Raw genomic sequence first — 25,150 nt, 5'->3', positions numbered from 1 at the left:
CTGTGGGGGCAACCCTTATTGACGTAGGGCCAGTAATCCTTGGCGTGGGGAGGATGTGTTCCATCCCAAGGTCCGACTGGGTCCCGGCTTCCACTATGTTAACCCAGTGTGCCGTCATTGAGATGTACCGTCCCTTCCCAGAAGCACTTGTCTACGTGTCCGTGGTTAGGTGGACTTTGCCGGTAACAGCATTGTTGAGGGCACGGGTAATGTTGTGGAACACATGCTGGTGTAATGCCGCTACGGCACACCGGGAGAAATAGTAGCGACTAGGGACCGAGTACCTTGGGACGGCCGCCGCCATCAGGTTGCGGAAAGCTTCTGTCTCAACAAGCCTAAAAGGCAGCATTTCTAGCACAAGCAGAAGAGAAATTTTAGAATTGAGGACTGTGGCCTGTGGGGCGTTGGCGGGGTATTTCCGGTTGCGTTCCAAAGACTGGGTTAAAGACAACTGAACACGGTGCTGGGACAAGGACGTGCTTGCTGATGGTGCTGCTTTACTGTGGGCCACAACAGGTGCAGGGGTAGAGGCATCTTCACATGCACGGTGTACTGGGGATTGGCTTATACGCAAAACAGTGGAAGAAGCAGTGGTGTGACCAGCAGGCCGTGGTCCTGGAGCCTGGGGTTCGGCCCACAAAGTCGGGTGCTTTGCTTGCATGTGCCTGATCATGCTGGTGGTGGTCAGGCTGGTTGTTTTGCTACCCCTGCTGATGCGGGCATGGCAGGTGCTGCAAATGGCCTGTTTGGGGTTATCGGCAGAGACTTTAAAAAATAGCCTGACTCGGGAAGATCTCACAGGTGGGATGGCAACTTCACTCATGTTGGTGTTATTGGGAACGGATGCACGCCTTTTGTCTGTGGCCACCACACTGCTTCTTCCTGCCTGTTAGGGGGATATGCCTTCTTCCCCATTTGTGCTGCTGTCCTCGCTATGCATGTCCTCCTGCCAGGTTGGGTCAGTCACTATGTCATCCACCACCTCGTCTTCCACATCCGCACCCTGCTCCTCCTGACTTTCTGGCTATTGTGTCTCATCATCGTCCACCTCTTGTGACACTTTCCCACCATCGCCGTCTTGTGACCGGGGCTGGTCAAAGCTTTGGACCGCTCTTCATGCAATCTCATCTTTCCCCACTTCAAGTTGACTGGCAGAGATTTCTGAATCTTCAAATGTAAAACTAAACAGCTCTTCAGAGTGTCCAAGTGTGGGATCAGTTGTCTCAGGGCACTCGGCATGGTGGGAGGAAGGAGGATCAGGGTGAATAATATCCTGGCCACACTCACAGCTACTCAGACTTGACCATAAGGAAGATAAGGTGGTGGCTAAGTGACTGGAAGCATTATCCGCTATCCAACCAACAACCGTTTCACACTGCTCTGGCTTCAATAGTTGTTGTGAATTCTGATTTGGGCTCCCTCCGGTGGTTGTAGGTGGTAATGCAGTTGTCTCAGGGCTGCAGTCATGGTCAGGTGTTTCTGCTGATTGCAATTCTGACTGGGGTATTTAGGTTTGCAGGATTCATTAGTCCTTTCCAGTTGTCAATGTTTCTTGGGAAGTGTTGGATCTTGGTCTGGCTTCTCCTGCTTAGCTGCCAATTCAGCAAAGATAAGTGTCTGTTTCTTTTTCTGTGGCACACAAGCTGTGTGCTTATATTCTGTGCTATTCATTTGTTTTCTCTTGTCCAGCTTAGACTGTGTCAGTGTTTTCTCAGTCTTGTTGGATTCTCTGGAGTTGCAGATATACGCTCCACATCTTTAGTTAGATGGTGGAGTTTGTATTTTCTGCTGTGGACATTTTTGGAAGGATTTTAATACTGACCGCTTAGTATCCTGTCCTATCCTTTCCTATTTTAGCTAGAGTGGCCTCTTTTGCTAAATCCTGTTTCCTTCCTGCGTGTGTCTTTTCCTCTACTACTCACAGTCAATATTTGTGGGGGGCTGCCTATCCTTTGGGGTTCTGCTCTGAGGCAAGGTAGAATTCCTATTTCCATCTATAGGGGTATATAGTCCTCCGGCTGTGTCGAGGTGTCTAGCATTTGTTAGGCACAACCCACGGCTACTTCTAGTTGCGGTGTTAAGATCAGGATTTGCGGTCAGTATAGTTACCACCTACTCCAGTGAAAGTTTTCATGCTGCTCCAAGGTCACCTGATCATAACAAATAGTGGTGTGCTGTGGTCCCCTTGAAACTGGGACAGGAAGGTCAAGCGAGAAGATGTGGGTCTTTGTTATGGCCCACTTTCACCTTGTCCACGGCCTCGTCCTCTGGATGCACCATCAGCATCACATCCACTTCCCTGTCCCTTGCCTTAACCATTTTAAATGGAATACTGCATGATTTCAAATGCTCAACACAAATCTCTTTATTACTAGCAAAATAATATGTGATCCGTATGCCTGCAAATCTACGATTTTTCAAACCCAAACACCAGGCAAGCCTCAGCCTGACCTAACAGACTGTATTCAAATTTTTTTTTTTAAAGCTAATTTATGCGAAATAGCGCTGTAAAGGATTTGAGTATCACACAGCCACAAAGTATGTACACCAGTCTCCAATGCCCAAACTTGCAGCAGAGATACAGTGGGGCAAAAAAGTATTTAGTCAGTCAGCAATAGTGCAAGTTCCACCACTTAAAAAGATGAGAGGCGTCTGTAATTTACATCATAGGTAGACCTCAACTATGGGAGACAAACTGAGATAAAAAAATCCAGAAAATCACATTGTCTGTTTTTTTAACAATTTATTTGCATATTATGGTGGAAAATAAGTATTTGGTCAGAAACAAAATTTCATTTCAATACTTTGTAATATATCCTTTGTTGGCAATGACAGAGGTCAAACGTTTTCTGTAAGTCTTCACAAGGTTGCCACACACTGTTGTTGGTATGTTGGCCCATTCCTCCATGCAGATCTCCTCTAGAGCAGTGATGTTTTTGGCTTTTCGCTTGGCAACACGGACTTTCAACTCCCTCCAAAGGTTTTCTATAGGGTTGAGATCTGGAGACTGGCTAGGCCACTCCAGGACCTTGAAATGCTTCTTACGAAGCCACTCCTTCGTTGCCCTGGCGGTCTGCTTTGGATCATTGTCATGTTGAAAGACCCAGCCACATTTCATCTTCAATGCCCTTGCTGATGGAAGGAGGTTTGCACTCAAAATTTCACGATACATGGCCCCATTCATTCTTTCATGTACCCGGATCAGTCGTCCTGGCCCCTTTGCAGAGAAACAGCCCCAAAGCATGATGTTTCCACCACCATGCTTTACAGTAGGTATGGTGTTTGATGGATGCAACTCAGTATTCTTTTTCCTCCAAACACGACAAGTTGTGTTTCTACCAAACAGTTCCAGTTTGGTTTCATCAGACCATAGGACATTCTCCCAAAACTCCTCTGGATCATCCAAATGCTCTCTAGCAAACTTCAGACGGGCCCGGACATGTACTGGCTTAAGCAGTGGGACACGTCTGGCACTGCAGGATCTGAGTCCATGGTGGCGTCCTGTGTTACTTATGGTACTCCTTGTTACATTGGTCCCAGCTCTCTGCAGTTCATTCATTAGGTCCCCCCGCGTGGTTCTGGGATTTTTGCTCACCGTTCTTGTGATCATTCTGACCCCATGGGGTGGGATTTTGCGTGGAGCCCCAGATCGAGGGAGATTATCAGTGGTCTTGTATGTCTTCCATTTTCTAATTATTGCTCCCACTGTTGATTTCTTCACTCCAAGCTGGTTGGCTATTGCAGATTCAGTCTTCCCAGCCTGGTGCAGGGCTACAATTTTGTTTCTGGTGTCCTTTGACAGCTCTTTGGTCTTCACCATAGTGGAGTTTGGAGTCAGACTGTTTGAGGGTTTGCACAGGTGTCTTTTTATACTGATAACAAGTTTAAACAGGTGCCATTACTACAGGTAATGAGTGGAGGAAAGAGGAGACTCGTAAAGAAGAAGTTACAGGTCTGTGAGAGCCAGAAATCTTGATTGTTTGTTTCTGACCAAATACTTATTTTCCACCATAATATGCAAATAAATTGTTAAAAAAACAGACAATGTGATTTTCTGGATTTTTTTTTCTCAGTTTGTCTCCCATAGTTGAGGTCTACCTATGATGTAAATTACAGACGCCTCTCATCTTTTTAAGTGGTGGAACTTGCACTATTGCTGACTGACTAAATACTTTTTTGCCCCACTGTATATGACGGCTGTAACAGAAATACCACACTGGCAAATCTGCGGCCTTTCAATTTTTTTGGATGCTAAATAGCGCTGTATAGAATTTGAGTATCACACAGCCACAAAATAAGTACACCGGCCTCCAATGACCAAACTTGGAGCACAGAGATATATGAGGCCTTTTTCGGTGAATTTAAAACACCAAAAAAAAAAAAAAAAAAGGGTCACAAGGGTAGCACACACAACTATGCTACGTATGCCTGATAAACTATCACTTTTCAACAGGCCTCAGTCTGACAGAACAGACTGTATATTTTTTTTCTTTGGGGGGGAATTTGTGGGAAAAAAAAAGGTATATAGACAGTAAATAAGCAGCAGCAGGCAGTTATGGAGCTTTGGGAAGATTGCAGTGGTAGTAATGGACGCATATATAGTGCCTGGAGGCCTTGCACTGATATGGATATGCTGTGCCTTGCCTGCCTAGCGCTTTAATATCGGGACCCATGAATTAGCCCTAAAAAGGGCTTTTGGTTTCTGAGGAGTTGTGGATGTAAGAGTTGTAGACCTACACTACCTCTAAAACCACGATTCTGACCCTATCTTGGCAGCAGCTCTCCCTACTCTCACTGAAACAGGAACAGAATGCGGCGAGCAGGGCGGCGCCAGGTCTCTTATACTCGGGATGATGCTGTACGTCCGAGCCAATCACTGCACTACACAACAAAGATGGCTGCGGCGTTTCATGGCCTGGCAGACAATCCCTGCACCGTGATTGGGTCTCTAACGTCTGCCAAAAACGCGGGGTGGAGACTGCAGTTACCGCCCAATAATCCCGGAAATGCTCGCTGATCAGCGAGTACCCTGATACTCGGGCAAGTAACGAATGGTGGTGAGCACGTTCGCTCATCACTAATGGTATAAAAAACCTGAGGAATTGCACTTTTCTTTTCCAATTTTTTTTCCAGTAGATGATATGTTAAAACCAATGGTGTCTTTCACCAATGGTGTCACTCAAAAGTACAACTAGGTATTCATAATGAAGACTGCTGACAGGTCACTGATCCCTCACTGACTTGCCCCTTAGTTTACATAATGATTACCGTATATATCAATACATACATGCTCTAAGAAAAAAAACCTTCTGCAAGCAGGTGGCATCTGTGCTGCAGCAAAATTGCATGTGTAATCTGCATAAAATTATTATGGTTGACATATTTTAAAAAAAAAATCCATTTGAAAGTTGTGCCTGCCTGCAAAGTAGCAGCCAGTGGTGTCTATAGGTGATCCAATAGCTACTATTGCGCATGCGCCAGTGGCGCCATCTTGCCGGAAAAAAAATCCTCATCCAGTAGCAGCTATCTGATAACGTCAACCATAATAATTATATACACATTACACATGTGATTATGCTGCACCGCAGGTGCCACGGTTGGCGCCAGACTGCAGAAGGTTTATTTTTATTTTATTATGTGTATATGTAATATTCATCATGTGAACTAGGGGGCAGGTCAGTGAGGGATCAGTGACCTGTCAGCAGTCTGCATTATGAATACCTAATCAGAGCACCACATGAAGACACCAACAGGCCGCCCCTCAGAAAGAGCATATCATTAACACAAAACTGAAAATAAAGATTATACAACAACCAAGATCAACCAAGCTTTCATTTTAATCAGTATAATGGTGCCGAGCTGACACTGCATGTAAGTTACTGTGCACAATCCTGCTGACAGGTTCCCTTTAAAGGACTGGAAAGACATATATACTACATGATTATGGATAAACAATATAAAGTGCCAGTGCCATTGGATTTCGCAGACTAAAGAATACATGTATGGTAATACAAAAAAAAAAAATCACCCTAGGAGGAAATACCTTAACCCCTTCACACCATGACACTTGTTTCATTGACTGATTAGAGCCTGTGACTTCTCTGCATTTAGTGGTCACTACTCACCTTTGTGGTTATCTGTAGGAATCTCCTCTTTACACCACTCATCACCCCTCACATATGTCTCTGTAGTATCAATATGGGGCAGATCTTCACCCTGAAACAAAGATTGTAAAAGTCACAGACAGATGAAGACGTTTGAGAAGATCCAGACAACATCTAATGTCTATGATCAGCTTTACCCTGTCATCTCCATCAGTTATAAAACATACACTGAATGGTCACATTACTAGAGACACCCATCTAGTAACATATAGGATCATCTTTGCCCTTCAGAATCTCAGATATATTAATCACGTCATAGATTGCACACAAATTAGATGAAGGTGCTCTGAATAACCAATTCTACCTCGTCCTAGAGATGCTTTACAGGGTTAAGATCTGAGGACTGTGAAGGCAGGAAAACAAGGAAAACTCACTGTTATATTCCTGGTGTAAAGGAATGGATGATCCTGGCACCTCCTGAAGAGAATTGATGTATGACATAAAGGTATATTTGTGGTGCTGCAGACTATACTGTAATTACAGGCCCATGTAGCAAAGTGCTGTCATATGGTTAATGTTATAATTTATTGTAGTCATTTTTATGTGATAGTTATGAAAAAGTGTAGGCAGTAGTGTTGAGCGCGTATACTCGTTACTCGAGATTTCCCGAGCACGCTCGGGTGTCCTCCGAGTATTTTTTTAGTGCTCGGAGATTTAGTTTTCCTCACCTCAGCTGAATGATTTACATCTGTTAGCCAGCTTGATTACATGTGGGGATTCCCTAGCAACCAGGCAACCCCAACATGTACTTATGCTGGCTAGCAAATGTACAGTAAATCATGCAGCTGCGTCAACAAAAACTAAATCTCCGAGCACTTACAAATACTCGGAGACCCCCCGAGCATGCTCGGGAAATCTCGAGCAACGAGTATACTCGCTCATCGCTAGTAGGTAGCTGAACAGGGGGAGTTACAGAGGGTCAGCACTGCGGCTGGCCAAGGGAGAGTTACAGAGGGTCAGCCCTGCGGCTGGCCAAGGGAGAATTACAGAGGGTCAGGCCTGTAGCTGGGCAGGGGTGAGTTACAGAGGGTCAGCCTTGAAGCTAGGCAAGGGAGAGTTACTGAGGGTCAGACCTGCCGCTAGGTAGGGGATAGTAACAGAGGGTTAGCCCAGCAGCTAGGCAGGGTAGAGTTACAGAGGGTTAATCCTGCAGCTGGGAGCAGGGGAGACTATAGTTGTAGTGCATGCTTCCTATATGGAGCTCTGTAGAGTGAGGTTACGCTATTGCTCACTGTTAGCGCTTGAAGCATATTAGGTGTGCGGCCCAAGAATGACCGTTGCATAGAAATGCATGCTGTCATGCTCAGGTCGAGAAGGGCACCAGCCAGTTTGAGCAATCTAATGCAATTCCAGTCCGAGTCATACAGCTGTCTGACTCTTCCTTTTTACTGGTGGATAAAAGAAGACTGAACACAAGACCTTCACAGCCTTCTAGACATCATAGGAAATATCTCATGACACCTTCTCTCCATCTACCTGATGATCCAGAGGAACATTGGGATTTTCTTGTTTACAGTCCTGTGGAAGAAGATATCTCTCTGGTGTTGTCCTCTCACTGGATAGAACTGGAGGAAACACATACAGGGACTGAATTCATTCTTTGCATACAGATAATTATAAGCCGAGTGTAATTAGTCCTCTCTATTACCTGGTGATGTGAGGGGCTGAGGAACTTCCATCATGACGTCTTTGTACAGATCTTTGTGTCCTTCTAAATACTCCCACTCCTCCATGGAGAAAAATACGGTGACATCCTGACACCTTATAGGAACCTGATACATACAATGATAAAGTTATCCCCCCGATTCCTTCATAGCGTTACTGTATAATGTCCAGCATTCCTAGCAGTACCACCTCTCCAGTCAGCAGCTCGATCATCTTGTAGGTGAGTTCTAGGATGTTCTGGTCATTGATGTCCTCATGTATCAGGGGGTGAGGTGGAGGCCCCTTGATAGGGCTCTGGGGTCTTCCCCACCCCTCAGACATAGGGGCCTGACAGCACTCACTAGAGGTCTTCTTCACTATTGTGTAATCCTGGTTATGAAGAGACACATTAAGAAATCTCACTACAGACATTTCCAAAGTCCTCACCTCTCCAGTTCTGTCCATCTGTTATTCCCATAGATAAGAATGATGGAATGTGAGGTCATCAGCATCTCTCACCTCTCCAGTAAGCCGGAACAGGATCTCTAGGGTGAGGTGTAATATCCTCTCCGCCATCTTGTCCCTGTCCCAATCCATCCTTGTAGTGTCAGTCAGGAAAATTCTCTGATATAGAAGATCTCCACTGAGAGGATCCGATATTGCAGGGACCTGAATGGGGAGAAGATGACGATGTAACATAATAAAGATGCCATGTAAGAAATCTCCGGAGCTGTTACCGGCGTCACATGATCACTATATCCAAGTCATGGCCTTGTCCTGCCCCTCGGTATAACACACAATCTGATTATAGTCACATACAGAGATTTATCACACAATATCTACAATCCAGCACCAAAAACAGAGAACAAATCTAAAAACAAATTTAAAATACAGTATGTGAACCTTTAATAAATATTCCATAAAACAAGACAAAGTTATAAAGTGCAAGGAACATTTACAGAGATAGGGACGGCTGAACCTGGGACATCAGTAACAGATGATAATAGAATACTAATAGAAGCTAAAGAAAATTGTAATCCCAGTAAATGTGATTGTCCCAGAAAGGTAGTGCATGAATTGAGAAAACCGAGAAGTGAATTTGTGTCAGGGACGAAAAAAAGAAGTAGGAATGCTTCAAATTGTATTTTATTCTCTTTATCTGAGAAAACGAAAATTAAGCAAAGGGAGGGATTTATCTGTGCTGTCGTGGTGGGTTACTAGAAACCGAATTACCTGTAAGTCTAATTCTATTTTCTCTAGTAACCCCCCACGACCGCACACTGGAGCAGTACCGAAGAGTAATGTTAGGGAGGGACTATAGCCTGGACGACTTTTCTCCCAAAGGCCAAGTCTTCTACAGACATCAGGTCTAGCCTGTAATGCTTGAGGAAAACGTAAGGACAGAAGATCAGGTAACATGTCTGCGTATCTGCGCAAAGCAAGCACTAGCTTTCTAGGCCGAGGAGACAGACGTTGCTCTATTAGAGTGAGCTGTAAATTTCTCTGGCGGTGGAGGGCCCTGGATGTGATATGTCTCAGATTTCTCTCTTGGTCCAGTTGCCAATTGTGGATTTGGCAGTCTTCCTCCCCTTATTCTGTCAGCTTAAGTGAACCAACAGGTTTTGGTCCTTCCTAGTTTTTACCCGTCTCCCGAAGATAGTGGAGCACCATTCTCCGAACGTCCAGAGTCTGGAACGCTTCTTCCTTATTTCCTGGGTCTTGATAGTTCTTCCCTCCTTCTATCTTCTGAGACCTGTGGAACTCTTACACCATTTTAGGAAGAAATGATGGGTCCTGTCGCAGAATAAGTCGGTCCTGTAAGATTCTCATGTAGGGTTTGTTGATCGAAAGAGCCTGTAACTCACCCACTCTCCTGGCTGTAGTTATTGCTACCAAGAAGGCTGTCTTCCAGGAGAGTTTGTCTACGTCTATATAAGGGCTCAAATGGTGTTAGTGTGAGCCCTTTTAGGACAACATTGAGGTCCCAGGAAGGTACTAAATTTGTAGCTCTTGTACATAGGCGAGATGCTGCTGTCATAAATCTTTTAATCCATCTGTGGTCAGCTAATGTCTGGTCAAAGCAAGAACTTTGAGCCGCCACCTGGACTTTGAGGGTGCTAGGTCTGAGACCCTTTTCTATTCCCTCTTGCAGAAAATCCAGGGTTTGTGCTATGTTTGGTTGGTGTGGATCAGGTTGTTCTGGTGCACTCCATGAGATAAAGGTCTTCCATATCTTTTGGCATATAGAATTGGCTACTGCTTTTCTGTAGTGTCCCAATGAATCTTTCTGACAATCCTCTGTTCTTCAGGATTGAGAACTCAGAAGCCAGGCATGCAGATTCTTGGGATCCGGATGGAAGATTGGTCCCTGAGGGAGGAGGCTTCTGACCAGGGGTAGTGCTACAAGTCCATCTATGCTCAAGTGGGACAGATGACAGAACCAGCTTCTTTTGTGCCAGAATAGTGTGACCAGGATTATCTTGACCTTTTCCAATCTTATTTTCTGTAGAACTCTTGGTAGGATTGGTATTGGAGGAAAGGCATAAGCCAGTCTAAATCTCCATGGGTGGGCTAACACATAAAAATATTGATCCATATTTGCATTCTTCCCACTCGCGAAGAGATCTACCTATGCATGGCCCCACCTTCTGGTCGGTATCTGAAAGACCTTGGGGTCTAGACTCCATTCCTCTGGATGGATGTCTGTTCTGGTCAGAAAGTCAACCTGTATGTTTACTGCACCCTTTATGTGCAGAGCAGACAGGGATAGGTGATCTTCAGACGATGAGAACATTCTGGCTGAAATCGCCTTCAGGTCCTCGTGCCTTGTACTTCCTTGATGACAAAAGTGGGCAACTTGTCATGTTGTCCGAGTATATCTTGATATGGGTGTCCTAGACTAGGGCTACTGCAGTCCTGAGTACCTCCTCTACCGCCTTCAGTTACCTGAAGTTTGAGGACCGTTAGCTTATCTCATCTGGCCAGCACCCATGGAATACGTCTTGGGAGACCATGGCTCCTCATTCTATCCCACTGGGGTCTACTTTTATAGTGATCACGGGATCTTGCTTCCAGGGGACCCCTCTGCTCAAATTTGTTGTTTTTAGCCAGCATGTCAGCAAGGTTTTTATGTGAGATGGTATCAGGATCTTCTTGTCTAAGGATTTTGGGGATCTGTCCCAGTTTGCCAGAATGTACATCTGTAGCGTTCTGGTATGTGATCCATACATTACCTCACCAAAGGACATCATTCTGGACCCCTCATACTGCTACCCCAGAATTTCTGGGAAGCAGAAATTCTCGGGTTAGTGGTATGAGGGGTCCTGAATTATGTCCTTTGGTGGGGTAATGTATGGATGAAGGTAAGTGCCTCCCCCTCTATCAGCAAAAATCATGATCCCATTGAATTTTAAGAAATAAGGAATAATATGAGGTGAGATCCTTCATTTATTCCAGACTAATTGGATTTTCATACTAGATCATTGGAGTTGATTGATTTTGTGTTTTGCTCTTTGTTTTTTTGATGGGTTTAAAGCTATAAATTGGCATATAAAGATACCCTGACATTTATCTGGTTGTCGCCTCAGCTGAGTGAGGTTTCTATGTGAATTTTTGTTATTGTTCATATTTATTTTCCTTTGTGTGACACTATAGGGCTATTTTAAAATTTATCATTAAAAGTTATATTTTAAAAAAGTAATCCTACCTTGCTTTTTCATACATGGATTCCCACTCCTCTAGCACCAGATCCTGGATGTTTTTATATTCCTTGATGAGAAATATTTCTCCTTTTGGGAGATCTCTGGGTCCAGGATTAATTCACCTTCTTCCAGAGGTTCGTCTGGGATCGACGTTTCATCCCGAGAGTCATCATTCCCCTCCTCCTCTAGATTAAGCTTCCTCTTTTTAGCTTCTGGAGGGACACTGGGAGAGGGTGTGGGCTGGAAAAAGGCGGCCAGGGAGGTTTTTATCTCCTGGTGGATTAGGCCTTTCATTTCTTCTATTAAGAAATGTTGCTCTTCCCTGATGACCTTCCATGCACTCTTTGCATAATGTCTTCTTATGTCAAGAGGCCAGTTTTTTGTACAGACTGCACATCTCTGTGAAGTCTTGGACTTGTTTCCTGGTGCAGGCTCCTTGTCCCCCTACAAGAAAGAGGAGAAGGAATAATAAGGCTCTAAAATCTACACACAGGGAATGGACACCCAGTGTCAGAGAACTTACTGGGACCGGAAGGGTGCTGGGATCTGCAGATGCAGAGCAAGAAAAACCGGACATCTCCATGATACCACTATGCAGGGTTGGTTCTACCTTAGATGTCTTCCTTGACCAGGGCTCTTATATGGGCGACCGGACTTCAGCATCTGTCCTCTGATTAGAGGACCTTCTTCCACTCGATATCTAGGTGTGGGGGCAGCCGACACCAATCTGTGCTGTATCTTCCATGCGTTCCAGCATGGAATGCAAGAATCCCCGCATCTGGTGCACTGAAGCCGGAATGTGAAGTCACTTCCTGCCTCTGTACTCAGACTCGGAAGTTCTCACGTGTGCCCACTGCGACACGTTGCCTAGATACTGCAATGCCAAAGGAGAAGAGGCTGGAGAGCTCTGAGAGGCCCCCGGCGGAAGAATACCCCCCAGACCTTGTCTGAAGGTGCAGACTGGAGGGGGGTCCTCGAGTCCTGAATGGAGATGGGAGCAGCGCTCGGGGAGGAGAGGTACTGTTGATGACCGGCTTGTTTTCTATTTCCCTCCGGTGACTATTGTCAGCACAGAACACCGTGGATAACCTCTTCATCCCCAGTAGGGACAGGAAAGAACACTGAGGAGAGGATGTGGGAGGGGTTATTTAACCTTGCTGATATTTACTGTCCCTATTAGGAAAGGGGTAACATCCTCCGGTATGCTGTCGTGGGAGGTTACTAGAGAAATAATGATACTAATTATTAAAAATTGGAAATTTTATTAGAAACAATTCATGAAAACAAAGAGTATGGATATTCCTAGTAACACAAACAAAATGTAAGAATGTGGCTGAGCAATTGTGGGAGACTGTTGTGAATTCTGTTGTTAAGCTCCCTCCTGTGGTCATGAATGGTACTTCAGCTGGTTCTGTCCATGGGCTTCCTCTGGTGGTTGTGAGTGGAGCTGCGGCTTCTGAGGTTCCTTCCACAGGTGACGAGGTTAATTCGTTAGCTGGCCGCTCTATTTAACTCCACCTAGATCATTGCTCAATGCCACCTGTCAATGTTCCAGTATTGGTCTAGTTCGCTCCTGGATCGTTCTTGTGACCTGTCTTCCCAGCAGAAGCTAAGTTCCTGCTTGTTTTTCTCTGTTTGCTATTTTTTCTGTCCAGCTTGCTATTTTGATTTTTGTCTTGCTTGCTGGAAGCTCTGGGACGCAGAGGGAGCGCCTCCGCACCGTGAGTCAGTGCGGAGGGTCTTTTTGCGCCCTCTGCGTGGTCTTTTTGTAGTTTTTTGTGCTGACCGCAAAGTTACCTTTCCTATCCTCTGTCTGTTCAGTAAGTCGGGCCTCACTTTGCTAAATCTATTTCATCTCTATGTTTGTAATTTTCATCTTTACTCACAGTCATTATATGTGGGGGGCTGCCTGTTCCTTTGGGGAATTTCTCTGAGGCAAGGTAGGCTTAATTTTTCTATCTTTAGGGCTAGCTAGTTCCTTAGGCTGTGTCGAGGCGCCTAGGGAGCGTCAGGAGCGCTCCACGGCTATTTCTAGTGTGTGTGATAGGTTTAGGGATTGCGGTCAGCAGAGTTCCCACGTCTCAGAGCTTGTCCTGTATTATTAGTAACTATCAGGTCATTCCGTGTGCTCTTAACCACCAGGTCCATTATTGTCCTCACCACCAGGTCATAACAGTACAGGTGGCCAAAAGTATTGATGCATCTCAATAGAGGGATAAGAGAAGTTCTGAGACCATTTTTTTTCTTTGCAGTGTGTTTTGTCTCTCTTTTCCCCTTTACCTCTGGGTGGTTCAGGATACAGGTGTAGATATGGACATTCAAGGTCTGTCCTCTTGTATGGATAATCTCACTGCAAGGGTACAAAACAAGATTTTGTGGTTCAGAATCCGATGTCAGAGCCTAGGATTCCAATTCCTGATTTGTTTTTTGGGGATAGATCTAAGTTTCTGAATTTCAAAAATAATTGTAAATTGTTTCTTGCTTTGAAACCTCGTTCCTCGGGTGACCCTGTTCAACAAGTGAAAATCATTATTTCTTTGTTACGTGGCGACCCTCAAGACTGGACATTTTCCCTTGCGCCAGGAGATCCGGCATTGCGTGATGTTGATGCGTTTTTTCTGGCGCTTGGATTGCTTTATGATGAACCAAATTCAGTGGATCAGGCAGAGAAAATCTTGCTGGCTCTGTGTCAGGGTCAGGATGAGGTAGAGATATATTGTCAGAAGTTTAGGAAGTGGTCTGTACTCACTCAGTGGAATGAATGTGCGCTGGCAGCAATTTTCAGAAAGGGTCTCTCTGAAGCCCTTAAGGATGTCATGGTGGGATTTCCCATGCCTGCTGGTCTGAATGAGTCTATGTCTTTGGCCATTCAGATCGATCGACGCTTACGTGAGCGTAAAGTTGTGCACCATTTGGCGGTATTATCTGAGCATAGACCTGAGCCTATGCAATGTGATAGGACTTTGACCAGAGCTGAACGGCAAGAACACAGACGTCGGAATGGGCTGTGTTTTTACTGTGGTGATTCCACTCATGCTATCTCCGATTGTCCTAAGCGCACTAAGCGTTTCGCTAGGTCTGCCACCATTGGTACGGTACAGTCAAAATTTCTTTTGTCCGTTACTCTGATTTGCTCTTTGTCATCCTATTCTGTTATGGCATTTGTGGATTCAGGCACTGCCCTGAATTTGATGGACTTGGAGTTTGCTAGGCGCTGTGGTTTTTTCTTGGAGCCCTTGCAGTATCCTATTCCATTGAGAGGAATTGATGCTACGCCTTTGGCCAAGAATAAGCCTCAGTACTGGACCCAATTGACCATGTGCATGGCTCCTGCACATCAGGAGGATATTCGCTTTTTGGTATTGCATAATCTGCATGATGTGGTCGTTTTGGGGTTGCCATGGCTACAGGTCCATAATCCAGTATTGGATTGGAAATCTGTCTGTGTCCAGCTGGGGTTGTCAGGGGGTACATGGTGATGTTCCATTTTTGTCTATTTCGTCATCCACCCCTTCAGAAGTCCCGGAGTTTTTGTCGGATTACCAGGATGTATTTGATGAGCCCAAAACCAGTGCCCTACCTCCTCATAGGGATTGCGATTGTGCTATCAATTTGATTCCTGGTAGTAAGTTTCCTAAGGGCCGACTGTTCAATTTATCTGTGCCAGAACACGCCGCTATGCGGAGTTATATAAAGGAATCCTTGGAGAAGGGTCATATTCGCCCGTCGTCGTCACCATTGGGAGCAGGGTTCTTTTTTGTGGCCAAGAAGGATGGTTCTTTGAGACCTTGTATTGATTACCGCCTTCTTAATAAGATCACGGTCAAATTTCAGTACCCTTTGCCACTGCTGTCTGATTTATTTGCTCGGATTAAGGGGGCTAGTTGGTTCACCAAGATAGATCTTCGTGGTGCGTATAATCTTGTGCGTATTAAACAAGGCAATGAATGGAAAACAGCATTTAATACGCCCGAGGGCCATTTTGAGAACCTGGTTATGCCATTCGGGCTTTCCAATGCTCCATCAGTATTTCAGTCTTTTATGCATGACATCTTCCGAGAGTACCTGGATAAATTCTTGATTGTATATTTGGATGATATTTTGGTCTTCTCGGATGATTGGGAGTCTCACGTGAAGCAGGTCAGAATGGTGTTCCAGGTCCTTCGTGCTAATTCTTTGTTTTTGAAGGGGTCTAAGTGTCTCTTTGGAGTTCAGAAGGTTTCATTTTTGGGTTTCATTTTTTCCCCTTCTACTATCGAGATGGACCCTGTTAAAGTCCAGGCCATTTATGATTGGACTCAGCCGACATCTGTGAAGAGTCTGCAAAAGTTCCTGGGCTTTGCTAATTTTTATCGTCGCTTCATCAGTAATTTTTCTAGTGTTGATAAACCGTTGACTGATTTGACCAAGAAGGGTGCTGATGTGGTCAATTGGTCTTCTGCGGCTGTGGAAGCTTTTCAGGAGTTGAAGCGCCGTTTTTCTTCTGCCCCTGTGTTGTGCCAGCCAGATGTTTCGCTCCCGTTTCAGATCGAGGTTGATGCTTCTGAGATTGGAGCAGGAGCTGTTTTGTCGCAAAGAAGTTCTGATGGCTCGGTGATGAAACCATGTGCCTTCTTTTCTAGAAAGTTTTCACCTGCTGAGCGCAATTATGATGTTGGTAATCGAGAGTTGTTGGCCATGAAGTGGGCATTCGAGGAGTGGCGTCATTGGCTTGAAGGAGCCAAGCATCGCGTGGTGGTCTTGACGGATCACAAGAATTTGACTTATCTCGAGTCTGCCAAACGGTTGAATCCTAGACAGGCTCGTTGGTCGCTATTTTTCTCCCGTTTTGATTTTGTGGTTTCGTACCTTCCGGGCTCTAAGAATGTGAAGGCTGATGCCCTGTCAAGGAGTTTTGTGCCCGACTCTCCGGGTGTTCCTGAGCCGGCGGGTATTCTCAAAGAGGGGGTAATTTTGTCTGCCATCTCCCCTGATTTGCGGCGGGTGCTGCAAAAATTTCAGGATGATAGACCTGACCGTTGCCCAGCGGAGAAACTGTTTGTCCCTGATAAATGGACTAGTAGAGTTATCTCTGAGGTTCATTGTTCGGTGTTGGCTGGTCATCCTGGAATCTTTGGTACCAGAGATTTGGTGGCTAGATCCTTTTGGTGGCCGTCTGTCGCGGGATGTGCGTTCTTTTGTGCAGTCCTGTGGGACTTGTGCTCGGGCTAAGCCCTGCTGTTCTCGTGCCAGTGGGTTGCTTTTGCCCTTGCCGGTCCCGAAGAGGCCCTGGACGCATATCTCTATGGATTTTATTTCGGATCTCCCTGTCTCTCAAAAGATGTCGGTCATTTGGGTGGTTGTGATCGCTTCTCTAAGATGGTCCATTTGGTACCCTTGTCTAAATTGCCTTCCTCCTCTGATTTGGTGCCGTTGTTTTTCCAGCATGTGGTTCGTTTACATGGCATTCCGGAGAACATCGTTTCTGACAGAGGTTCCCAGTTTGTTTCGAGGTTTTGGCGATCCTTTTGTGCTAGGATGGGCATTGATTTGTCTTTTTCCTCGGCTTTCCATCCTCAGACTAATGGCCAAACCGAACGTACTAATCAGACTTTGGAAACATATCTGAGATGCTTTGTTTCTGCTGATCAGGATGATTGGGTGTCCTTTTTGCCTTTGGCTGAGTTCGCCCTTAATAATCGGGCCAGCTCGGCTACTTTGGTTTCGCCGTTTTTCTGCAATTCTGGTTTCCATCCTCGTTTCTCTTCAGGGCAGGTTGAGTCTTCGGACTGTCCTGGTGTGGATACTGTGATGGATAGGTTGCAGCAGATTTGGACTCATGTGGTGGACAATTTGACATTGTCCCAGGAGAAGGCTCAACGTTTCGCTAACCGCCGGCGCTGTGTAGGTCCCCGACTTCGTGTTGGGGATTTGGTTTGGTTGTCATCTCGTTATGTTCCTATGAAGGTTTCCTCTCCTAAGTTTAAGCCTTGTTTCATTGGTCCGTATAAGATTTCTGAGGTTCTCAATCCTGTGTCATTTCGTTTGACCCTTCCAGCTTCTTTTGCCATCCATAATGTATTCCATAGGTCGTTGTTGCGGAGATACGTGGCGCCTGTGGTTCCATCCGTTGATCCTCCTGCCCCGGTGTTGGTTGAGGGGGAGTTGGAGTATGTGGTGGAGAAGATTTTAGATTCTCGTATTTCGAGACGGAAACTCCAGTACCTGGTCAAGTGGAAGGGTTATGGTCAGGAAGATAATTCCTGGGTCTTTGCCTCTGAAGTTCATGCTGCCGATCTGGTTCGTGCCTTTCATTTGGCTCGTCCTGGTCGGCCTGGGGGCTCTGGTGAGGGTTCGGTGACCCCTCCTCAAGGGGAAGGTACTGTTGTGAATTCTGTTGTTAAGCTCCCTCCTGTGGTCATGAATGGTACTTCGGCTGGTTCTGTCCATGGGCTTCCTCTGGTGGTTGTGAGTAGAGCTGCGGCTTCTGAGGTTCCTTCCACAGGTGATGAGGTTAATTCGTTAGCTGGCTGCTCTATTTAACTCCACCTAGATCATTGCTCCATGCCACCTGTCAATGTTCCAGTATTGGTCTAGTTCGCTCCTGGATCGTTCTTGTGACCTGTCTTCCCAGCAGAAGCTAAGTTCCTGCTTGTTTTTCTCTGTTTGCTATTTTTTCTGTCCAGCTTGCTATTTTGATTTTTGTCTTGCTTGCTGGAAGCTCTGGGACGCAGAGGGAGCGCCTCCGCACCGTGAGTCGGTGCGGAGGGTCTTTTTGCGCCCTCTGCGTGGTCTTTTTGTAGTTTTTTGTGCTGACCGCAAAGTTACCTTTCCTATCCTCTGTCTGTTCAGTAAGTCGGGCCTCACTTTGCTAAATCTATTTCATCTCTGTGTTTGTAATTTTCATCTTAACTCACAGTCATTATATGTGGGGGGGCTGCCTGTTCCTTTGGGGAATTTCTCTGAGGCAAGGTAGGCTTAATTTTTCTATCTTTAGGGCTAGCTAGTTCCTTAGGCTGTGTCGAGGCGCCTAGGGAGCGTCAGGAGCGCTCCACGGCTATTTCTAGTGTGTGTGATAGGTTTAGGGATTGCGGTCAGCAGAGTTCCCACGTCTCAGAGCTTGTCCTGTATTATTAGTAACTATCAGGTCATTCCGTGTGCTCTTAACCACCAGGTCCATTATTGTCCTCACCACCAGGTCATAACAGGAGACCCAGTAGTATAAGGAATAGTTAACACAGTGTATGCAAATTTAACAATAGAAAAATGAAAAGTGTTTATGAATCAGTAATCAATAACATATAAATATATATCCAAACATAAAGTAACTTGTGCAAATATGAAATGGATGAATATCCCACAAAGGAGTCAAACAATATAAATAATTAGTAACAATAAGGTCACCCGCCAAAACACAAAAGCTTCATCAAGAGTGGGGAGGGGATAGGAGTGTGGAGCTAACCCAAACATACGTACGCCAACACATGAACAAGCCAATAGGAGGACATGGAAGCTGACACAATGCTCAGCTAACGGGGGAAGTTGACACGGGTGTCCGATGACCATCGTGTCAGCTAGTCTAATATATGAAGCTGAATGTGTGTGTGTATGTCCGGGATTGGCATCTGCACCGTCGCAGCTACAGCCATAGAGCGTCATAGGCTATGTTGTGAGGCGAAATTTTAACCCCGCGCGTTCCAATTCACCAAACAATTTTGCCCCTATCTACATAATGCGGAAAAAGTGAAAGGAAAAGTGTTGGAGGCAAATTGACAGATGCCAGATGTGAACAAGGGGGACTTAGAGTGAGAGCGATGGCGCCAAAGAGTATATACCGTACAGTTGCTAAGGTGGGGCCCCGACATGGGATACTCACCACACACGGGGATATGAACCCACACACAAAATGCACCACACACATACCACCCTCAGCACACATTTCACCACACATACACCAACCTCGCCACATAAAAGTCAAAACACAAAAGTCGCCGCTCAAAACTCGCTACATGCAAAACTAGGATCATGCAAAACTCGCCACACGTGCAAAACTCACCACGCGCAAAACTTGTACACGCGGAAAAATTGCCACATGCACAAAAGTTGCAACACATGCAAAAGTTGCCTCACACAAAACTTGCACATACTCAAAACGCACCACACTTAAAACTCGCCACGCGCAAAACTTGCTGCACACAACTTGCTACACTAACCTGTCACATGCAACTTGACACACAAAAAGTTGCTACACGCATGTCGCCACACAAAACTCATCTCACAAAAGTCGCTACATGCATGTAGCCACATGCAACTCAACACACACAACATGACACATGAAACTCGCCCTAAAACACACACAAGTCTGGTATCCTTCAAAAATAAAAATCTGATTACTAAGCAAACTACAAGAGCAACAAATGTACCATATAGGAAATACGGCAGCTGTCAGTCACATGACCCGTTTTATATGTGTATGTGTGAGCTAATATATACTGCCAGGGGGGAGGGCTTCCTGTTGGCTGGGGATTTATCAGGCTGCCAATTTAGCTTACAAATACTGAGCTAAAAATACTGACCAAATAACGTGTGAATGCAGTCTAATACAGGAGGAGATGACATACAGATATATACTATACACAGGGGAGATGACACACAGGTATATACTATATACAGGAGATGACAGGTATATACTATATACAGGAGGAGATTACATACAGGTATAAACTATATACAGGATGAGATGACATACAGGTATATACTATATACAGGATGAGATGACATACAGGTATATACTATATACAGGATGAGATGACATACAGGTATATACTATATACAGGATGAGATGACATACAGGTATATACTATATACAGGATGAGATGACATACAGGTATATACTATATACAGGATGAGATGACATACAGGTATAAACTATATACAGGATGAGATGACATACAGGTATATACTATATACAGGATGAGATGACATACAGGTATATACAATATACAGGATGAGATGACATACAGGTACATACTATATACAGGGGAGATGACACAGGTATATACTATATACAGGGGAGATGACACACAGGTATATATATACAGGACGAGATGACACAGGTATATACTATATACAGGAGGAGATGACACAGGTATATACTATATACAGGACGAGATGACACACGGGTATATACTATATACAGGGGAGATGACACAGGTATATACTATATACAGGAGATTACATACAGGTGTATACTATATACAGGAGATGACAGGTATATACTATATACAGGAGGAGATGACACAGGTATATACTATATACAAGAGGAGGTGACACACATATATACTATATATAGGGGAGATGACACACGTATATACTATATACAGGAGGAGATGACACACACATATACTATATATAGGGGAGATGACACACAGGTATATACTATATACAGGAGATGACACAGGTATATACTATATACAGGGGAGATGACATACAGGTAAATACTATATACAGGGGAGATGACACAGGTACATACTATATACAGGGGAGATGACACACAGGTATATACTATATACAGGGGAGATGACACAGGTATATAATATATACAGGAGGAGATGACACACAGGTATGTACTATATACAGGAGGAGGTGACATACAGGTACATACTATATACAGGAGGAGATGACACACGTATATACTATATACAGGGGAGATGACACACGTATATACTATATACAGGAGAGGACACAGTATATACTATATACAGGAGCATATGACAAATGTATAGACTATATACAGGAGATGACACACAGGTATATACTATATACAGGAGATAACATACAGATACATACTATATTAAGGAGGAGATGACACACAGGTATATACTATATACAGGAGCAGATGGCACAGGTATATACTATATACAGGAGGAGATGACATACAGGTATATACTATATATAGGAGATGAGGTATATACTATATACAGGAGGAGATGACACACTGGTATATACAATATATAGGGGAGATGACATACAGGTACATACTATACACAGGGGAGATGACATACAGGTACATACTATATACAGGGGAGATGAAATACAGGTACATACTATATACAGGGGAGATGACACAGGCACATACTATATACAGGAGACGACACAGGTATATACTATATACAGGAGATGACATACAGGTACATACTATTTACAGGAGGAGATAATACACAGGTATATACTATATACAGGAGGAGATGGCACACAGGTATATACTATATACAGGAGGAGATGACACAGGTATATACTATATACAGGAGGAGAAGACACACGTATATACTATATACAGGGGAGATGACACACGTATATACTATATACAGAAGCTGACACACAGATATATACTATATACAGGAGCAGATGACACACACGTATATACTATATTCAGGAGATGACACACAGGTATATACTATATACAGGAGATGACACACATATATACTATATACAGGAGATGACATACAGGTATATACTATATAAAAGAGGAGATGACACATAGGTATATAGAGATGACATACAGCAGGTATATTCTATATACAGAAGAGATGACATACAGGTATATACTATATACAGGAGATGACACATCGGTATATACAATATACAGGAGATGACATACAGCAGGTATATACTATTTACAGGGGAGATGAAGTACACGTATATACTATATACAGGAGATGACATACAGGTGTATACTAAATATAAGGGAAAATGACAAACATGTATATACTGAGGGGAAAATGAAAGGTGTGAGGTGAAAATGAGGGGTGTGAGGTGAAAATGAAAAGGTGTGAGTGCAAAATGAGAGGAGTGAGAGAAAATAGTGGAGTGATCGGAAAATGACAGATGTGAGGTCGAAATGACAAGTGTTAGGGGGGAATGAGAGGAGTGAGGGGGAAAATAAGAGGAGTGAGAGGGAAAATGAGAGGTGTGAGGGAGAAAATGAGAGATGTGAGGGGGAAAATGAGAGGCATGATGGGAAAATAAGAGAAGTGAGGTGCTATAACTAACCACAGATATTTACTATGCCCAGGCAACGCCGGGCTCTTCAACTAGTATTGTATATAACTACAGTCAGAGAGTGCACAAGTGACATACAATGCTCTTATTTCTCTACCAAATAATCCCTGTATCTTAATGTGCAGAGTCCCGGTGCCCCCCAGGACTGAGTCCTGTCCCCTCTATCACACAGTCCCTGCTCCTCCATTACTGCTCACCAGTGCAGACTTCTCCCTTCAGCTCTTACATGTGGAGCCGGCTGTACCCTAATGTGCAGAGTCCCGATGCCCCCCAGGACTGAGTCCTGTCCCCTCTATCACACAGTCCCTGCTCCCCCATTACCGCTCACCAGTGCAGACTTCTCCCTTCAGCTCTTACATGTGGAGCCGGCTGTACCCTAATGTGCAGAGTCCCGGTGCCCCCAGGACTGAGTCCTGTCCCCTCTATCACACAGTCCCTGCTCTCCCATTACCGCTCACCAGTGCAGACTTCTCCCTTCAGCTCTTACATGTGGAGCCGGCTGTACCCTAATGTGCAGAGTCCCGGTGCCCCCCAGGACTGAGTCCTGTCCCCTCTATCACACAGTCCCTGCTCCCCCATTACCGCTCACCAGTGCAGACTTCTCCCCTCAGCTCTTACATGTGGAGCCGGCTGTATCCTAATGTGCAGAGTCCTGGTGCCCCCCAGGACTGAGTCCTGTCCCCTCTATCACACAGTCCCTGCCCCCCATTACCGCTCACCAGTGCAGACTTCTCCCCTCAGCTCTTACATGTGGAGGCGGCTGTACCCTAATGTGCAGAGTCCCGGTGCCCCCCAGGACTGAGTCCTGTCCCCTCTATCACACAGTCCCTGCCCCCCCATTACCGCTCACCAGTGCAGACTTCTCCCTTCAGCTCTTACATGTGGAGCCGGCTGTATCCTAATGTGCAGAGTCCCGGTGCCCCCCCAGGACTGAGTCCTGTCCCCTCTATCACAGTCCCTGCTCCCCCATTACCGCTCACCAGTGCAGACTTCTCCCTTCAGCTCTTACATGTGGAACCGGCTGTACCCTAATGTGCAGAGTCCCGGTGCCCCCCAGGACTGAGTCCTGTCCCCTCTATCACAGTCCCTGCTCCCCCATTACCGCTCACCAGTGCAGACTTCTCCCTTCAGCTCTTACATGTGGAACCGGCTGTACCCTAATGTGCAGAGTCCCGGTGCCCCCCAGGACTGAGTCCTGTCCCCTCTATCACACAGTCCCTGCTCCCCCATTACCGCTCACCAGTGCAGACTTCTCCCCTCAGCTCTTACATGTGGAGCCGGCTGTACCCTAATGTGCAGAGTCCCGATGCCCCCCAGGACTGAGTCCTGTCCCCTCTATCACACAGTTCCTGCCCCCATTACCGCTCACCAGTGCAGACTTCTCCCTTCAGCTCTTACATGTGGAGCCGGCTGTACCCTAATGTGCAGAGTCCCGGTGCCCCCCAGGACTGAGTCCTGTCCCCTCTATCACACAGTCCCTGCCCCCCATTACCGCTCACCAGTGCAGACTTCTCCCTTCAGCTCTTACATGTGGAGCCGGCTGTACCCTAATGTGCAGAGTCCCGGTGCCCCCCAGGACTGAGTCCTGTCCCCTCTATCACACAGTTCCTGCCCCCATTACCGCTCACCAGTGCAGACTTCTCCCTTCAGCTCTTACATGTGGAGCCGGCTGTACCCTAATGTGCAGAGTCCCGGTGCCCCCCAGGACTGAGTCCTGTCCCCTCTATCACACAGTCCCTGCCCCCCATTACCGCTCACCAGTGCAGACTTCTCCTTTCAGTTCTTACATGTGGAGCCGGCTGTACCCTAATGTGCAGAGTCCCGGTGCCCCCCAGGACTGAGTCCTGTCCCCTCTATCACACAGTCCCTGCCCCCCATTACCGCTCACCAGTGCAGACTTCTCCTTTCAGTTCTTACATGTGGAGCCGGCTGTACCCTAATGTGCAGAGTCCCGGTGCCCCCCAGGACTGAGTCCTGTCCCCTCTATCACACAGTCCCTGCCCCCCATTACCGCTCACCAGTGCAGACTTCTCCTTTCAGTTCTTACATGTGGAGCCGGCTGTACCCTAATGTGCAGAGTCCGGTGCCCCCCAGGACTGAGTCCTGTCCCCTCTATCACACAGTCCCTGCTCCCTCATTACCGCTCACCAGTGCAGACTTGTCCCTTCAGCTCTTACATGTCACTGCTTCCTACAAGCCCCCATCTTGTTCCTCCCCCATGTGACTGATCACATGACTGTGACATCATCACAGGTCCTGGAAGCAGAGCTCCAGAATAGAGAGAGGGAGATTCTCTGCTCACCACCTGGTAAATGTTTCTTCCCCTCTAGCGCCCCCTGTGGCCACAGACATTTCCCTCTTCTTTCTGCCCCACCAGGAGGAGATGTCAGAGGGGACATGAGGGCAGTGAGGGGCATTCAGCAGACCCCCGAGACTGCAGGGCAGAGACCCAAATCCAGGACTGTCCGCTGTATCCAGGACGGTTGGGATCTATGGAGTTATTTGTGTTCATCATTCACAGTCGGAGCAGATAGAACTTTCTCATGTTCCAGAATCTTCTCTAGACGACATCTGGCTTTCTGTGTCTGTAAGGCCGTGTTC

General features: G+C 45.8%; 1 protein-coding gene across 3 annotated transcripts in view; it reads right to left on the bottom strand.

The window, feature by feature from the left end:
• Positions 1-24,779, bottom strand: part of LOC138667005 (oocyte zinc finger protein XlCOF6-like) — a 57,336-nt gene extending 32,557 nt beyond the window's left edge. Inside the window, exons 1-6 of one of the 3 annotated variants that reach the window (XM_069755227.1) lie at positions 24,698-24,779; positions 8,328-8,477; positions 8,019-8,198; positions 7,813-7,936; positions 7,641-7,729; positions 6,126-6,216 (exon numbers count right to left, since the gene is read on the bottom strand). In XM_069755227.1, the coding sequence (XP_069611328.1) occupies positions 6,126-6,216; positions 7,641-7,729; positions 7,813-7,936; positions 8,019-8,198; positions 8,328-8,405 (562 nt within the window). In that variant the 5' untranslated portion in view covers positions 8,406-8,477; positions 24,698-24,779. Of the gene's footprint in view, positions 1-6,125; positions 6,217-7,640; positions 7,730-7,812; positions 7,937-8,018; positions 8,199-8,327; positions 8,478-11,514; positions 12,300-24,697 lie in introns of those variants that run through there. The other 2 variants (XM_069755225.1, XM_069755226.1) reach the window with 2 other exon arrangements.
• Between the last annotated feature and the right edge of the window lie 371 nt (positions 24,780-25,150).

Source organism: Ranitomeya imitator, chromosome 2, assembly GCF_032444005.1.
Source record: "Ranitomeya imitator isolate aRanImi1 chromosome 2, aRanImi1.pri, whole genome shotgun sequence".
NCBI classification, from domain to species: Eukaryota; Metazoa; Chordata; class Amphibia; order Anura; family Dendrobatidae; genus Ranitomeya; species Ranitomeya imitator.
Note: the sequence above shows the minus strand (reverse complement) of the source record. Positions and strands in the feature narration are given on the sequence as shown.